This window comes from Vombatus ursinus, unplaced genomic scaffold (assembly GCF_900497805.2).
Source record: "Vombatus ursinus unplaced genomic scaffold, bare-nosed wombat genome assembly UNPS02014818.1, whole genome shotgun sequence".
NCBI lineage: Eukaryota > Metazoa > Chordata > Mammalia > Diprotodontia > Vombatidae > Vombatus > Vombatus ursinus.
Genome location: NW_020954596.1, coordinates 56,197,918 through 56,214,864, shown reverse-complemented (window position 1 = coordinate 56,214,864; position 16,947 = coordinate 56,197,918). Strand labels below are relative to the sequence as shown.

The 16,947-nt window shown below is 38.2% G+C and overlaps 1 protein-coding gene across 1 annotated transcript in view; it reads right to left on the bottom strand.

Annotated features, from left to right (window-relative positions):
• Positions 1-16,947, bottom strand: part of ATP10D (ATPase phospholipid transporting 10D (putative)) — a 115,463-nt gene that overhangs the window by 64,097 nt on the left and 34,419 nt on the right. Inside the window, exon 2 of the mRNA XM_027836062.1 lies at positions 9,407-9,734. Coding sequence (XP_027691863.1) covers positions 9,407-9,696 — 290 coding nt within the window. The 5' untranslated portion in view covers positions 9,697-9,734. The remainder of the gene's footprint in view (positions 1-9,406; positions 9,735-16,947) is intronic.

Genomic DNA, 16,947 nt, shown 5'->3' with positions numbered 1-16,947 from the left:
AAAATTTTCCCCAGAACATTTTGTTTTCTATCTCCATTTCCCTATTGCATTCTACCTTGTATCACATTTGGGAGGCAGCATGGTACAATAGATAGTAGTGGATTTGGACTCAGGAAGACTTTGATTCAAGTTCTACCTACAACTAGATCACTTGACAGGAGAAAGTTACTTAAACCTCTCTGAACCTCACAAGTTTCTCCAAATGTAAAATGGGAAGGATAATATCTGTAGCACCTAATGAATAAGGTTATTTTGAGTCCCAAGGGAAATAATGGATGTAAAAGATCTTGCAAAATTTAAAGCACTATATAAATGTCAGTTATTATTATTATTATTGTTATGTGTTGTATTAGACTATAAGCTCCTTAAGCAAGAATTATCATTTCCATCTTTATATCTCTAAATTCCTAAGACAGAGTAAGTACTTAATAAACGTTTTTTGAATTAAATTCCAGGGAAAAATCAATCCCACCTTGCTTATGATCTTGTAGTAATAGCTTACATTGATTATGTCCCTTACTCTAGAGAGAGAATGTATTAGGTCAGGGCTTAAAGAATCCAGTTAGCTTTTCTTAACCTAATGGTTCTTTTAAAGATCAAACAATAGAAAAATTTTTTTGGGGGGGGGGAATTAGGAGCAAATGAAGCCAAATAAAAATAAAGCTCTACATTGTCAAATATCTCTGTACTATACCTATTAATTTCTAACAACATTAAGAGTGTTGAAAAAAGGCTTAATCAGGAAAAAATTTTTTCTCTTCCTTCCAAAAGATTCATATTATAAAGTTTTCCAATTAATTCTAAACTCTAGAAATAGGAGTTGAAGTAGGAGTGATTCTAGAACAGCTACAATTTCCAAATTATTTCCCTCTCAGATTCTATACTAAAAATATTACCCTCGAGGATTGTAATTTTCCTCTCCCCTTCAGAAGCACAGCAGTACCAGCATATACATTATTATTATTGTTATTATTATTATTATTATTAATCACAACCAAGAAACAAAATTGTGGTGCTTTAAGGCCATGGGGTTTGAGAGAGAAAGAAAAAATTACTTTAAGAAATAACCATAAATGATGACATGGATATCAGGAACTTATTGAAATTAATTTTTAAAAATTATTTTTATAATGACTATTAAGATGAAAGTTGCTGTTGGCATACAAAAGGACTTAAGGATGGCACCTTGGACAATGTGTATTTATGTTGTTTTTCATTAATACTCAATGGAATATATAGTAAAAGCCTATCTTTAAACAGTACCCTCCAAATACATAGTTAGGGCTCTGTCAACATATGTTGGGTGAATGAGTATGGAAATTGTCATTTAAAGTTTCCACATAATGTCTTTCTCTATTAAAGTTGGAATCTTTCATATAAAAGAATACCTTGTCCCAAACTGAGATTATCATCTTAACTATATCCAATGGCAGGAAACTGAAACTTAAACATTAGCTTCCAAAATTTTATAATAAAAAATATCCCCTCTGTCTACTTTGTTAGGCAGTTAGGTGGTACGGTGGATAGAGCACCAGGCCTAGTGATAGGAAGACTCGACTTTCTGAGTTAAAATCTGGCTTCAGATACTTACTAGTTGCACGACCCTGGGCAAGTCACTTCACCCTGTTTGCCTTAGTTTCTTTATCTGTAAAATGAACTAGAGAAGGAAATGGCAAACCATTCCAGTATCTTTGCCAAGAAAACCCCAAATGGGGTCAGAAAGAGTTGGACACAACTGAAAAATGACTGAACAACAATAACAACAACTCCTTTGTTGGCGAGGTTTAATCACTGAGGGAAGGTAATGATATTTGGTGTCATTATTATTTGTCTGGACCTGTGATTTCATTGGTGAAGAGAACTCTGGTGAAGAAGCTCCTTTTACCAATAAAGCTCAGCCTGGGAAGTTAACTGACTTGCCAGTACACGGCAGAAGTAGGGTCTGAACTTAAGTCTTCCTAACCACGGTGCTGGCTCTCCACCATTTCATACTGCTTTTCCAATAAAAATGATAATTATTATCATTATTGTTAGGATGTTTCAAAAATAATCTTTATAAGTCACATTGAATGGGTAGTAAGGCTGTTACTTATGCTTCAAGCACAGGATGGCCTCATTCTTAGAAAAGGAAGTAAAAGGGCTCAAGTTAACACTTCTCTCTCCAGCTTATTAGGGAAAATGAAATACTTTTTTTTTTAAAGAAATGAGATTATTATTTGTGAAAACAAACAAAAAAAGACAATAACAATCTGGAAAGACAGAAGAGAAACATGACCTGGGTCAAGAAGTCAGAGAGTAAAAGAGCTTGACATAGAGGAGAAAAGGTAAAAGAAAAACAATCGAATACTTAGCTCTCTAGGAGATATATTTAAGGGTATGGAGGCAGCTAACTGTTGAACTAGTAACAATACCAAGGTTTATTGTCTTCCCTGGCCAATTATCTAGGACAAGACTGAAGAACTGTCCAACTAGACAGATGAGTACTACTCAATTCTGGTGATTCATATGGTCACAAATGACACTACCGTGAGGAGTCCCAAAAATATTACTAAAGCTCCGAAGTTCTGAGCAAGAAATTTAGTCTCTTGAAAGCATAAGTGGTGCTTTCCTTACTGATGCCAACTGAAGGAAAGGGTTTTGCGAGATGGCAGATGTGGGAAGTAAAATAATTCCTTGAGAAGATGTGTTAGAAGAGAGGCTGGATTTTTACATCATAGCTTAAAATATAGAAATGACAGATTCTTGTCCAGGAACCTAACCAGGGCTGGTGTTTGTCTGACTCAGAGTTAGAAATCTAATCGAAAAAGGGCTTTAAATAAAGAAAGAAGGCAGGCAAAAACTGCCTATATCTTTCTGTTGAACATAGTTGTATAGAGGATAGCTACCACGTTGGAAGAAGAAACATCCAGAAATGCACAGGAGGTAAGTTCCAAGGACTGCTTTTTTTAAAAGGATAAAGTATAGATAACAAGCAAAAGGAACTGAACAATTCTAATTTAAGGAGGTAAAACTGACCTCCTTGAAATTTGAGGAATGATACCAATCACTAAAATACAGTTCTGGAGGGATGTGTCTTATTCAAATCAGTAAGGTCTATTTAAATCATAAAGCAATCATCCAAGAAAACAGCTCTTATGCTTATGAGACCTGGAAACTTCTCCTACGGGTCTCGCAGTCCTTGCCTCCTCAGCAGCTACAGCTACTGAAGACCCAGAAAAGAAAGTTCTTTCCAACAAGATTCTTGTCATCATGAAATGGTTCAATGTCATAAACTGATATGGTTTTATTTACGAAAATTTCACGACAGAAGATATATTACCATCTGCCTTGCCTTGCTGCCACACCATAAGAACCACTGGCTCTTTCCATCTGACTTGCAGCTGAAAACTTCTATAGACGTCCCCTCCCTGAATTTGAAGATGGGCTCCCTGAAAGCAATGACTCTTTGATATATCTCTCCAGTGCTTAACACAATTCTTTACATATAGTAAGCACTTGATAAATGATTCTTTTGTTAATTCAAAGAATAGGTAAAGAAGGGGGCTAGTACTGGCCAGAATAACACTGCATATAAAGAAGAGAGAGACTCATAGCAGAAAATCAAGGAACCAGAGCAGTAAAGCACGGTAGAATGATAGGTGGCTTAAATATAACTGGAGACAGAAACAGAAGTGATCTCGTCACTGAATGATAATAATAGTAATAACAATATCTAACATTTATATAGCACTTCAAAGTTTGCAAAGATTATATGTAAATATTATCTCATATCTTCACACTGTTCCTGTGAGGTATACGTTATTATCCCCATTTGAGTTTTTTGTTTCTCTCTCTTTCTCTCTCTTTTTTTTTTTGGCTACGCAATGGCTAGACCCTTCCCCAGGGTCACACAGATAGTAAGTGTCAAGTGTCTGAGGCCAAATTTGAACTCAGGTCCTCCTGACTACAGGGCCGGTGCTCTAACCACTGCACCACCTAGCTTTCCCTATTATCCCCATTTTATAGATAAGGAAGTTGAGAGAGGTTAGTGACTTCCCATGGGTCACACAGCTACTAAGTGAATGGGACAGAATTCAAACTCAAGCTTTTCTGATGCTACACCTAGTGCTCTAACCACAAAGTTACCCAGCTTTTTCTAGGAAAATGAGAATAATTTCCTCAAGGAGATTTAAAATTCATATACTCATAGCTAACTTTCAAAAATATGAAAGTACCATATCCTGTCCAACCTCATTAAAGTATGTATCTGTGTCTTCAAATGGAAATCAAGACTCTAAGAGGATTTGCCCAGGGTCACTCAACTACTAAATTACTAAGGCAGGATTTGAATTCATGACATTTGAGGGATAGTGGAACTTGGCTCTGGAGAAGTATATCTTATTCAAATCAATAAGGTACATTTAAATCAGGAAGTGATTATCCATGAAAATAGCTCCAACTCTGTGTCCAACATTTTATGTCAGACTACCTGCACTGAAGCAGAAACAGATGAAGAATTGTAGAAGCAGATGATGAATCATAGACAGAAGCACGACATAAGAGTAATGGGGACTTCAATTATATGGACATCTGCTGGACGAGTCTTTCTTCTAAAATGAGGGAAGCTAATATTTTGTTTTGGCTTGATGATAACTTTATCTTTTGGGAGACTGGAGAACCAAAGAAGGGAACTTTACCTTCTATCTATCAAGAAAGCAATGGTTGCTGGGGTGGAAATGTTAGAAACATTCTGGGTAAGTTACCACTCCATCATCCAATTTGAATTTAAGCAAGCAAAAAAGGCCAGTTACTGTCCAGCACATAGAGGAGCACTAGACTTTGCTAGAATAGATAAAAGGTTCAAGTAATTGAGAGGTTTTAAGAGTGAAATTACACACACACACACACACACACACACACACACAATATTGATAAGGAAAAGAAGTAATTGTCTAAAGAGACAAAAGTGTAGACATAAAGGGAATTCATCAGTAAGTAACAGAGGATGAATAAAAAATATGCAATAGTCCCATAAAAATAATAATAGGGGACTAAAGCTCACAATGAGCTAAGCCTGGTGAGTAAAGGACAACAAAATGGATTTAAAATCTATTTTGGAGACTAGAGGAGGATCAAAGAGGGCAAATGGGACAATATAACGGTCGACAGAGAAGGTAGAGCTGCTCAACCCTAGTTTGTTGTCCTGGCCACGGAGAAGACTCTTTGAACTGGAAAGCACTGAACAAAAATGGCTGATATTATGATAAATAAGGAGATATTATGAGCTGCCTTTAACAAATTCAATTTATCCGGTCCATGTGAACTGCACTGTAGCATGCTAGAAACAAAAACTGGCAGATGGGATTGCTGAACCACTCTCAGTGACTTCTGAAAGATGCTAGAAAATGTTAGGGGCACCACAGAATTGGAGAAGGGCAAATGTGATCCTGGTGTTCCAGTGAGGAAGAGAACAGAGTCTAAAAATATAGGACTTCGATTCTAGCAAAATTCTAGAACATGTTAGTACATGGATGGTTAATAACACCTATAAAAGGAAGTGAAGATTACGAAATGTCAGCATGGCTTCACCAAGAACAGGTTATGCCAGAATAACTTCATTTCCTTTTTTTTTCTTTTTGCCACAAGTACCTAGATGAATAGATCAGAGGATTACAGTAGGTACCTTACCTAAATTGTAACAAAGTATTTGATAACATTTCTCAAACAATTCTTGTGAGAAGGATGGTGAGATTTGGGTTAGATTATTTTACACTTGAGTTAAAAAAGATCAGATTCACAAGAACAAGATGGGGGAAGTGTAGCAAACCAGAAATTATTCTAAAAAAAGATCTGAGAGTTCACAAACTGTAAGCCCTTATGTCAACAGTATGATACAGCCCCAAGAAAAATATTGTAATCTTAGGCTACATTATGAGAGGTATAATATTTAGACAAAAGGAGAAAATAGAGCTGCAGTATTCTGCCCTGGTCAGACCATATTTAGAGAATTGGATCACATTTTAGAAAAGATATTGAAAAAGTGAAGCTAGCCAGAAAAAGGAAAACAGGATGATGAAGGGACTCAGGATCATGATACATGAGAAACACTTGGGGTAACTGGAGATTTTTAACCCAGAAGAGAGAAAATATAAGAGAGGGGGCATGATAACTGACTCCAAGAATTTATAGGCCTGCCAGTTGGAGGAGGGACTGGATTTATTCCATTTAATTATGGTACAAGATAAGAAACAATGACTGGAAGTTTAAAGAAGCAAATTTAGCCTTGATATCAGAGTGGAGAGGAAGCTTCATAAAAATGAAAGGTATTTCAAAGTGAAATGGACTATCAAAGGAAGTAGGGTGACAATATTTTTAAGTAAATGCTGGATGACCACTTGTACGGTATTTTAGAGCATTGGGTAGTCAACAAATGTTTATTAGGCATTTAATAGACACTGAGGTCTCTTCTAGCTGTAAAAATTCTAAGATTCTGTAATTCTGACAAAATGGTCTTGGATGAGTTTATGGTAGGGGTGGTGGGGCTATACTATAATACACTATACTATATTATACTATGCTATACTAAACTATAAAGCACTTTGCAAAATTGTATAAAATGAACTATTCTTCATGGCAAGTCTTTTGTGAAAGTTTATATCATGACCCCAAATAGGCTGCACTAGGATTAAGGACACACAAAACAAGCACTTGCCTAAGGGCCCAACAAAAGTTATCTTTTAATATGACTTTTATAAATACACACATTTTTAATGCCCCAAATTTTCCTAGCACAAAGTTATTTGTTTTGTGCTCAGTCAAGCTGCCTGAATTGGAAGGAAAGCTCAGAGCCTCTTATGGACAATAATTTATGGCGTACACAAAGACCTCGTTCCAGCTTGGCGGACAGTGATCTCACTCATTCCATGTTTCCAGGCCCTTCCTGAGAAGTGTGGTATGGTGTGGGGTCTACTGGTTAAGGCTCCCTGACTCAAAGTATTTTGAGAAAGCATGGACAGTAAGAAGAAGCCTGGGTTTGAATCTCAGTTCTAATACATGGTTGGGTGGCTCTGGGCAAGTCATGTCATCATTTTGTTCTCCTGTAAAATGGGAATAATGATACCTACATTATTTACCTCACAAAACTGTTATGAGAAGTAAATGAAATAATGCACATTTGTGAGTTATTTGGAATCAGAGTACTTGGGACCAATTCTTGGATCTGCTTAACTACCTATATCACCTTGAACAAGATGCTTAACTTCTTTAGGCCCAAGTTTTCTTCAAAATAAGGGGGTGAGGTCTCCATTTCACTTGCTGGCTCACCATGGCCCTATTCTTTAACCATCACCATCTCAGGAGAAACTTGTACTCCAGCCCTGGGTCTCCCTTCTCTGCAAGTGATCTTTTGCCTTAGAAGGTCAGGATGGAGTCTCCAGGATATTTCTGGGTTGTCTCTTTGTGAAAGTCCTTGGATGCAAGGCTAAGGAGTTTGAACTTTGGTAGACAAGATGGAACTGCTCAAGATTTCTCAGCAAAGGAGTCTCATGACCAGATCTGTTTAAGATCTGTAAGGAAGACAGATTTGTCAAAACAAATGAATGATGAATTGAAATGAAGAAAAATCAGAGTCAACTGGTGCAGTGGATAGAATGCTGGACCTCAAGTCAGGAAGACTCGAGTTCAATTTCTACCTCAGATACTAGATAGGTGACCCTGGGCAAGTCATTTAACCTCTCACAGTCTCAGTTTCCTCATCTCTAAAATGGAGATAATAATTGCATCCACTTCCTAGGTTGCTGTGAGGAAAAAAATGAGATAATATTTGTAAAGCACTTTGCAAACTTCAAAGCACTATATAAATGCTAAATATTATAATAACCCTGTGAAACACACGTATTATTACTCCCATTTTACAAATCAGGAAACTGAAGATCAGAGAGGTTAAGGGATTTATAGGTCATAGATTTAGAGCTAGAAGAAAACACAAAGGATATTTAAATGCACCTCATCATTTTACAGGATAAGCAAACTGAAGCCGAGAAAGGTTAAGTGACTTGTCCAAGGTCACAGTCAGTGATAGCAGTGAGACTCGAACCCAGGTTCTCCTGACTTAAAGTTCACTGATTTTTCTACTGCACCACACTTCCTGTAGGTTTAATAGTCCAGGCAGGTGACAAGGAGGGCCTCTCTAAGCATAAGGTTTACTGAGAACAGAAATGAGAGGATAGATGGGAGATGCGTTACTGAGGCAGACTTGGAACTTGCTAATTGATTAATTATGAAAGCTAAGGAAGAGAGAAGAGTCAAATATAATCTTAAGGTTTCTGACATGGGAAGATAAGGTGAATGATGCAATCAGTGACAAAAATAGTCAAGTCAGAAGAAATAATAATTTTAGGAAAAATAATATACAACTGAATTTTGTACATGTTGACAATGAGGTGTACATGTATTGTAGGACTGTTTATCTAGAGCTCTTGCTCTCTCCCAAAAAGAAAAACCACACACACACACACATGTATATATACATATATACACACACATATATATGTACATATATATGTATACACACATCCACGTGCGTATGTATACAAACATACCCCTCCTGAATCACTACCTTGTTGTGGCTTGCAAAGTTCAATGAAACTATGAGCTTTGAGGACAGGTCATAGTGGACAGCTCTGACAAAAGATGACCCACTGGAGAAGGGAATGGCGAACGACTCTGGGATCTTTGCCAATAAAACCCCATCAATGTTATAAAAATGCTAAAAGGCATGACACTGGAAGACAAGCCCCTCACACTGGAAGGTATCTAACATGTTAGTGGAGGACAGAAGGGCCTGGCGTGCTATGGTTCACAAGGTCACAAAGAGTTGGACATGACTAAACAATTGAACATATAAACCCATGTATATAGGTATACACATATGCATGCATCCATATGTATAAACACACATATATACATTTACCCATTTGGGTCAAAGCTCTGAAGGTGAATGAGATAAACAAGGGAGAGAAAGTAGAGAAAGAATCAGCTACTGATTCCGACTCATCAGGGCAGGAAGTAACTGGGAAGGGACATTCATTATTCATATAATGCAGGTGATTCTTGGGGAAAAATAATGTTTCCCCTTTAAATCACCAAAACAATAAAGGAAGGCTGAAGGAGGGAAGCACATTTATCATGCAGGTATGTTTCCCCATAACCTCTCGTCAGACCAGGATCGTCTATAATACCATAGATATCAGATGATAATCTGAATCCAACAGATGCCCATTATACCACAAAGATCTCAAGAGAACAGATGATGAAGCTGACTTGATTAGAATCAGTTAAAACATCGGATTAAAAATTCCATAAATCCCATAAATGGAAGAGAAAATGGAAATTCTGAGATTCTTCAACGACGAGTAAGATATAATACCTATGAAACTGCTCAAACAGGTTCCTTGGCACAAAATTCAGGAGCGTATACTTTGTTGTCCGTATCCGATTATTCATGTATGTTCCACAGATTTTCTCGTACTCCTCCTTGAAGCACTGTGCACGAGGAATCACCACTCGGTGTTTTCCTGCCAGTTTAGGCGTCTCAGGGGGCTTCTTCCCGCACACAAGCAATGAGGAATAGTCATAAAACCTCTCGCCGTCGTTCCTGCCTGCACCAGACATCAGTCGTGGCCAGTGATATCTGACCCACTGAAGAGGGTCTGTCATGTCTGAAGTGCCCGGAAGTCCAGCTTAGATCAGCGAATCTAGCCAAACAAAAAGAATTTTGTAAGAATGTGGAAAGTCGGCACAGGCAGTGTAACAGAAAGCCCTAGAATCTGGTCCTGTCTTTTCATCAAGTCTTTCTGAAATAACAGTAATGGGCCCAAACATTCAACAAATGGGTTGGCATTCTAAGTAACGCAGGGCATGGTCTGTGTATTCTTTAGAATTCTTTCTCAAGAGAAGAAACTGAACCTGATCTTATGACCAGAAGTCTCAGTTCCAGTGGTGCTTCTGTTTTCAGCTTTTTTCTAAATTTAAAATATATACATACATATATATGTACACATATATACATATATAATGAGATCTTATCTCTTAGATGCTGTGGCACAGAACCAATATTTGGATACGTAATTCAATTTACTGCCAACGTCAGCTACTCATTAGTGTCGGATAGTCTCATTCCTTTTTTTTACTAAGGAATTGCAAACTGCCCAGAGTTAAACAATCACTAGCAAAGTTATTTAACATCTAGATCCACCGTTTCTTCCTTTTTTTTTTTTCCAAATATATCTCCTGTCCTTGAAAACTCCTTCTTAGTTTGAAAGAATTGATTCATTCCAGGAAGCCAAGTGAATTTTGTATATTTGAGAGAGACAAAAAGCTGGTAAAAGAAGGCTAAGAGTGATTACTTACATGCGGAATTTCTTTTCAATTTTCAAGTTTGATATTTAATGAATATTAAATTATGCATCCAGAAAATGAAGCAAGCACCTGTCTGGCTTACTGAATGTGAGGATCTTCCTACAAGACATATGGCATATTGTAGACATGAGAACCCTGTACCTGCAGCTCAAGGAATGGAGGAGGGTAACTGCCAAAAGGCGTGAGGGGTCAACACAGATTTGGGGAGAAACAGAAGAAGGAAATGGAACTTTCTTTCACTGGAGCCAGGAGTAAATGACTTCCCCACTCTTCTAATCTAACTGGTTTGAGCAAGCAAGAACAATGTCTGTACAGAAATGATTAAATTTCTGTTGGCGGCAGTACTTTTTATTTTAAAAAAAAAAGTTAGTAGTGACAACATGAGTACAGGAGAGGAAGCAGAGGAGTTTTCTTTATCTTCTTCCAGATAAGAATAGGACAAGCTGCATGTCTATCTTAGACAGATATTGCAGATGAACAATGAACTGGACCCAAAACTGAGTAACAGGAAGAACGTAATCAGATTACATCTAGGAAATTGTGCAGCCCTTTAAATGACCCCGAGCTTTTCCTTGAAACAAAATCACAATCACACATACACATGCATGCACATACAAACATAAACAAACCAACACTGGTGTTGTTTCAATGACAATAGGTGCAAATCCCATGTTAGTATAATCTCAGAGGAATCAATAGTGTGAGTTACCAGGACCATAGAGTGCGTGTAAATAGGCTAATTCATCTTACCAATGAAGAACTTCATGGATAAGATGTCATACAACATATTTAAAAAGATGTATAACTAGAAAAAAGGGATGTGGGCTGGTTACATACCAAGAGAGAACGCATGAAGACTCCATATGCAAGAGATAAGAGGAAGGCACCTGCCATATCATGTGACCTCATGGAGGACTTAATGGGGAAATAGACAAAAGTTGTTCAGAACAGGGGTGGATAAGTTGCAATCTAAACCATATTAGGAAGCATCCACATCGCTGCCATTGTGGATTGACTTAATATTAAAGAATTATAGCTAAGGAGCAGAGAAAAAAAATACACAAGTAGAGAAAGAATGGATGAATTATATATATAAAAAAATATGATATGCTTCAAAGGTGGCACAGTGGATAGAGTGTAGGGCCTGGAATTCAGAAAGACTCATCTTCCTGGATTCAAATCTGGTCTCAGACACTTACTAGCTGGGTGACCCTGGGCAAGTCATTTAACCCTGTTTGCCTCAGTTTCCTCATATGTAAAATGAGCTGAAGAAAGAAATGGCAAACTACTCCAATATTTTTGCCAAGAAAACTCCTAATGAGGTCATGAAGAACAGGACATAACTGAAATGACTGGACACCAAGAAGAGCTTCAAAGACCTCACCAGATCATTTTAGTAAGATGCTTTTAGTATTGTTACAATTCTACATTTTTACCTCCCATCTACTTTATATGCATCAGAGGGCATGGTTAGATTGTTCTCCGTGCACGTGCCTCTGTGTCTGTCTTCCAACACAGGACTTTTTAGTATATGCTCTTACAGTAGCTTTTCATGCTCACCGCAATTTGGTGAAGTGAATGGCCCCTGACCCAGTTCATCTATGTACCATTTTTGGAATACGTACCTTTGCTTCCATAAAAACATGGTAGTAATTTATGTAACATTATTAATTTCCTAATAAGGTAACTAGGACATGCCACATTAAAATAAGAGGTGATTATTGTGTTGTTTAGTCAATTTCAGTTGTGTCTGACTCTTTGTGACCCCTCTTGGTGTTTTCTTGGCAAATACACTGGAGTTGTTTGCCATTTCCTTTTCCAGCTCAATTTACAGATGAGGAAACTGAGGCAAAAAGAGTTAAGTGACTTGCTGATGTTCAAATGGCTTAAGTATCTAAGGATGGATTTGAACTCAGGACTTCCTGATAGGCCTGCTGCTCTATCCACTGTGCCACCTAGCTGCCCATGATTATGGTAGGTGTGATTTAATAAATAGAATAAAAAATCTGAAAAGCAGGTAAATGATCACACATGTGTACACATACACAAAGCCTGATGAAATTACCTTGGTCAAAAGCAAACTAGTGCTCAAGAAGGAAAAAGGATTCAGAGATTTAAAACTATTAAATTTGCATCCGGATTAGTATCTGCTCATGCATCACAGGTACTTATATTCATCCTTATATTGGAAAGGTGTCATCAACACTCTTGAGGCCTCTAGCTTTAGCTGATGCACTGACACCTTGGGTATTCTAACCCTTTTTTATTCTGATTTGAACAGAGCTGGGAGTTGCTACCTACTGCCTAATGTTATGTAATATAGTCCATAAACCATAATTAAACAATGCTACAAAACCAAGACCCTTAAGTTAACCTATTAATATGATGCATTTTAATTTCAAAATTTCCTACCCTCCCAGAGTCAATATCATATAGATTATGAGCAATCTTTCTTCCATTTCAGGCAGAGATTTTTCTAACCAGAAAGCACTGGGACCAATTAAGAGAGGGTCATTGTCCTGTTTATAGAGGAGGGGTGTGTGGTCTGCACTGCTGCACAAACACCTGACCTCTTAGTCAGAAGACTGAGAAAGATTTCGAGGGGAAACGGGATGCTACCATCAGCCTCAGAATTAGAGGTATGGTCTTCATATAGGGTATCATTTTTATAACTTGCCGCATGCATAAAATGTCCTCAGTCATGTTTCTGATCGTCAAATACAGATGTAGTACTTGGAAAATGGAATCTATGCCAGTAATATTTGTAGCTTTCAGTTAAAAGATTAATTCTGCTCGTATATGTCACCTATGTGATTTCACAGGCAATATTAAATGTACTACTTATATAGCACACACCCATGTGCAATTATAATTAAATAATCATAATACCATCAGGATCATAAAAAGATTCTGGTTCCAGATAAACATGGGATAATATTAAGTCATAGGCCTCTGGGTAACATTTGCCAAGTATGGGTGTGAGTATGCGTTGAATTAGACAGCAAATAAAGTGCAATTGTAAAATTCTGTAATTCTATGTATCACCCCAAAGGTGCCACAAATTACATTAAAATGTCAGTTAGCTGATTTTTAGCAGAAAGGAAAGTATACATTTTGAACCCAAGATGAGACTACAAATTAGAAGTAACTATTTCTCTAGGGCCAAAGTCAAATTAATTTGAGATGATAAATCAATCAACAAATATTTTTAGGCACCTACTACGTGCCAGGCACTGTGCTAAGTACTAAGACTATACAGACAGTAATGAAACAGTTCTTGACCATCAAGGAGCTTCTGTTAGGGGACATAACATGGACTTAAACAAGTCTATGAAGAATATATACAAAACAAGGGGCTGCTAGGTGGTGCAGTGGATAGAGCTCTGGCCTTGGAGCCAGGAGGACCTGAGTTCAAATGTGACTTCAGACACTTGACATGTACTAGCTGTGTGACCCTGGGCAAGTCACTTAACCCTGACTGCTGCACCAAAAAACAAAACAAAACAAAACAAAATATAAAAAAACCCAAGAATATATAGAAAACAAAGACAAAGTTATTTGAGGATGGGGCACAAGGAGCTTTAGAATCAGGAAAAGCTTCATGTAGAAGGTGGTGCTTAAGCTGAGTATTAAAGGATTCTAAGAGACAGAGGTGAGGATGGAATGCATTACATTTCCCAGACATGGGGGACAGCCAATGCAAACGCAAGAAATGGGAGACTGAATCATGTGAGAGAAGATCTGCCAGAAGTCGAGTTTGGCTGAACCAGAATGAGGGAAGGAGAATGAGATAAGATGAGGCTTGACAAGTAGGTTTGGGGCTTGAAGGACTTTACTGCCACAAAGACACGTTTTTATTTGATCTTAGAGATAATTGGGAGTCACTGGCATTACTGAATAGAGGAGTGACATCACTAAGTACTTTAGGAAAATCACTTTTGGCAGATGCATGGATAGATTGGAGAGTGGAGACACTTGAGGGAGGGAGGCCATTTTCACAGAATGATACCTACTATTGCAATAATCCAGGCAAGAAGTGATGAGGACCTGAACCAGGGCAGTGGCTGAATGAACAGGGAGAAGGTATCAGATGTGAGGGAGGTTTTGAAGACAGAAAATACAAGATCTGGCAACTAAGTGGATTATGCAAACGTATCATAATGGAAGACATATCTGATCCAGGGAGAGTGATGAGTCAAAGGTCACAGAAGTTGTTAATTTGAAAGCTTTAAAGAATGGTGGTGCCTTCAACAGACATAGAGCAGCAGAGAGGACTTTAGCAAAATGGTAAGTTACAGTTTGGACTCGTCAAGCTTTAGATGTCTACGGGACACACAGTTTGAAATACCAAAACAGGCAGCTGGTGATGCAGGGCTGTTCCTGCTGGAGGGGTGCTGGAGGACAGCAACTATTTTCTGCCTTTCTTTGTGTGCCCTGCACTAAGCACAGGGCCTGGCCCAAGGCAGATACTTTCCATTTTTTCCCACAAGAACATAAAACTTTCACAAACGCTTTGCTAGAACTTAAGTAAACTCTTCTCTCTATATTACTGCTCTTGGTCTAGGCGTCTTCTTGATGAAGTCACACAACCTCTTTGTGATCACTGCTGCCTTTTCTTGAGGTTCACTAACCATCCCTTTACCAATGTATTTTGGCAGGAAAGAAAGTCAATCACTCTGGCCTGCAGTTTTCATACTCCTTTCTCTTCTCACGTTTGAAAACTGGTATAACATCTGATCTATTCCAATCTCATTCTTTACACTCTTTCAAACATCATTGCTGGAAATCATTCCTACCAGTAACCAAAAATGTAATTTATCTCTGCCAGGTGAAATGAATTCACCAGGGACATTTAGTGCTATTTCCTTACTTATTTTGGGTACCACTAACTATACTACGTGGCCAGCTAGATGGTGCAGTGGATAGAGTGCTGGGCCTGGAGTCAGGAAGACCTGAGTTCAAATCCAACTTCAGACAGTTACTAGCTGTGTGACCCTGGGCAAGTCACTTAAACCTATTTGCCTCAGTCTCCTCATCTGTAAATTGAGCTAGAGAAGGAAATGGAAAAAGACTCCAGTATCTTTGCCAAGAAAGCCTCAAATGGGGTCACAAAGAGTCAGACATGACTAAAACAACACAACACAACAAAACAAAAAATCTATACTACATATAATTTGGGGGCTTTTACTTTCAAAAGATCACTTAAAGGCCTCCACAACTTGGGATTCACCAACCTTTCCAGATTTATTGTATTTCATATATTCCTCTTCATATACTCTAATTTCTAGCTTATTAAATTGACTGACTTATCCTTCTGTATCCCATTTTGTGCTGTCACTTAGCTTTTCCCTTTTCTTCCCTCCTTCCCTCTGCCCCTCAGACTCCCCAACTTCCTTCAAAGCTCATCTCCTGTGCCTTGCTATTTGCCTTTTTTTCCTCCCCTGCACTCTCCCAGTTATTAGTCTTCTCTTTCCTAGTTATTCCTCTCCTCAGAGGCAGCTGGTGGTACATTGTGTACAGCACTGGGCCGGAAGCCAGAAAGACCTGAATTCAAATGTGGCCTCAGACATTTACTACCTGTATGATCCTAGGCAAGTCATTTAACCTTTATTTGCCTCAGTTTCCTCAACTGAAAAATGGAAATAATAGTAACACCTACTTCTCAGGATTGTGTACTTATCACAGTGCCTGGCATATATTAGGAGTTATGTAAATGCTTATTCCCTTCCCTCTTCTTCAGTTAAACTCCTTGACTGTGGTCTTTGCATCCAGCTTCACTTCATAAATTATACACGGGAGGAGGTTAATAAGTGTTTGCTGAATTAAAGTCTTACCACATTCATTCATTCAACAAACATTTATTAAACACCTCCTATGTACTGTGCTAAGCACTAGGGATACAAAAAGAGGCAAAAGGGAGTCCCTGTCCTCAAGGAGTTTACAATCTAATGGTGGAAACAACAGTCAAGAAAATATATACCAAGAAAGCTATATGCAGGATAAATAGAAATAATTAAAGAGTGAAAACACTAGAATTAAGAGGGGATATGGCAAACTTCTTATAGAAGGTGGGACTTTAGTTTGGTTAAAGGAAACCATGAGGTTCATAGAGTAGATGAGGGATAGAATTCCAAGCCTGGGAACAGCCAGAGAAAATAACCAGAGCCAAGAGATGGAATGTCTTGTGTATGGAACAGCCGGGCTGGGGGCAGGGGGGGGGTGTGTGGATATCACCAGATCTAAGAGTATCACAGCTGGGGAGAAAGGTATAGAAAAACTAGAAAGGGAGTAAGGGGCTTTTGAAGACCAAACAGAGCATTTTGTATTTGCTCCTGGAGGTAACAGGAAGCCATTAGTTTATTGAGTGGGGGGGGGGGAGTGACATGATCAGACATGTTTTAGATAACATCACTTTATCTGAATGAAGAATAGATTGGAGTGGGGAGATACTTCAGGAAGACAGACCCATCAACAGGCTCGGGCCTTTGCAGTAATCAAGGCATTAAGTGATGAGGGCCTGAACCTACAGGGTTTAAAGAGAGGAGGACA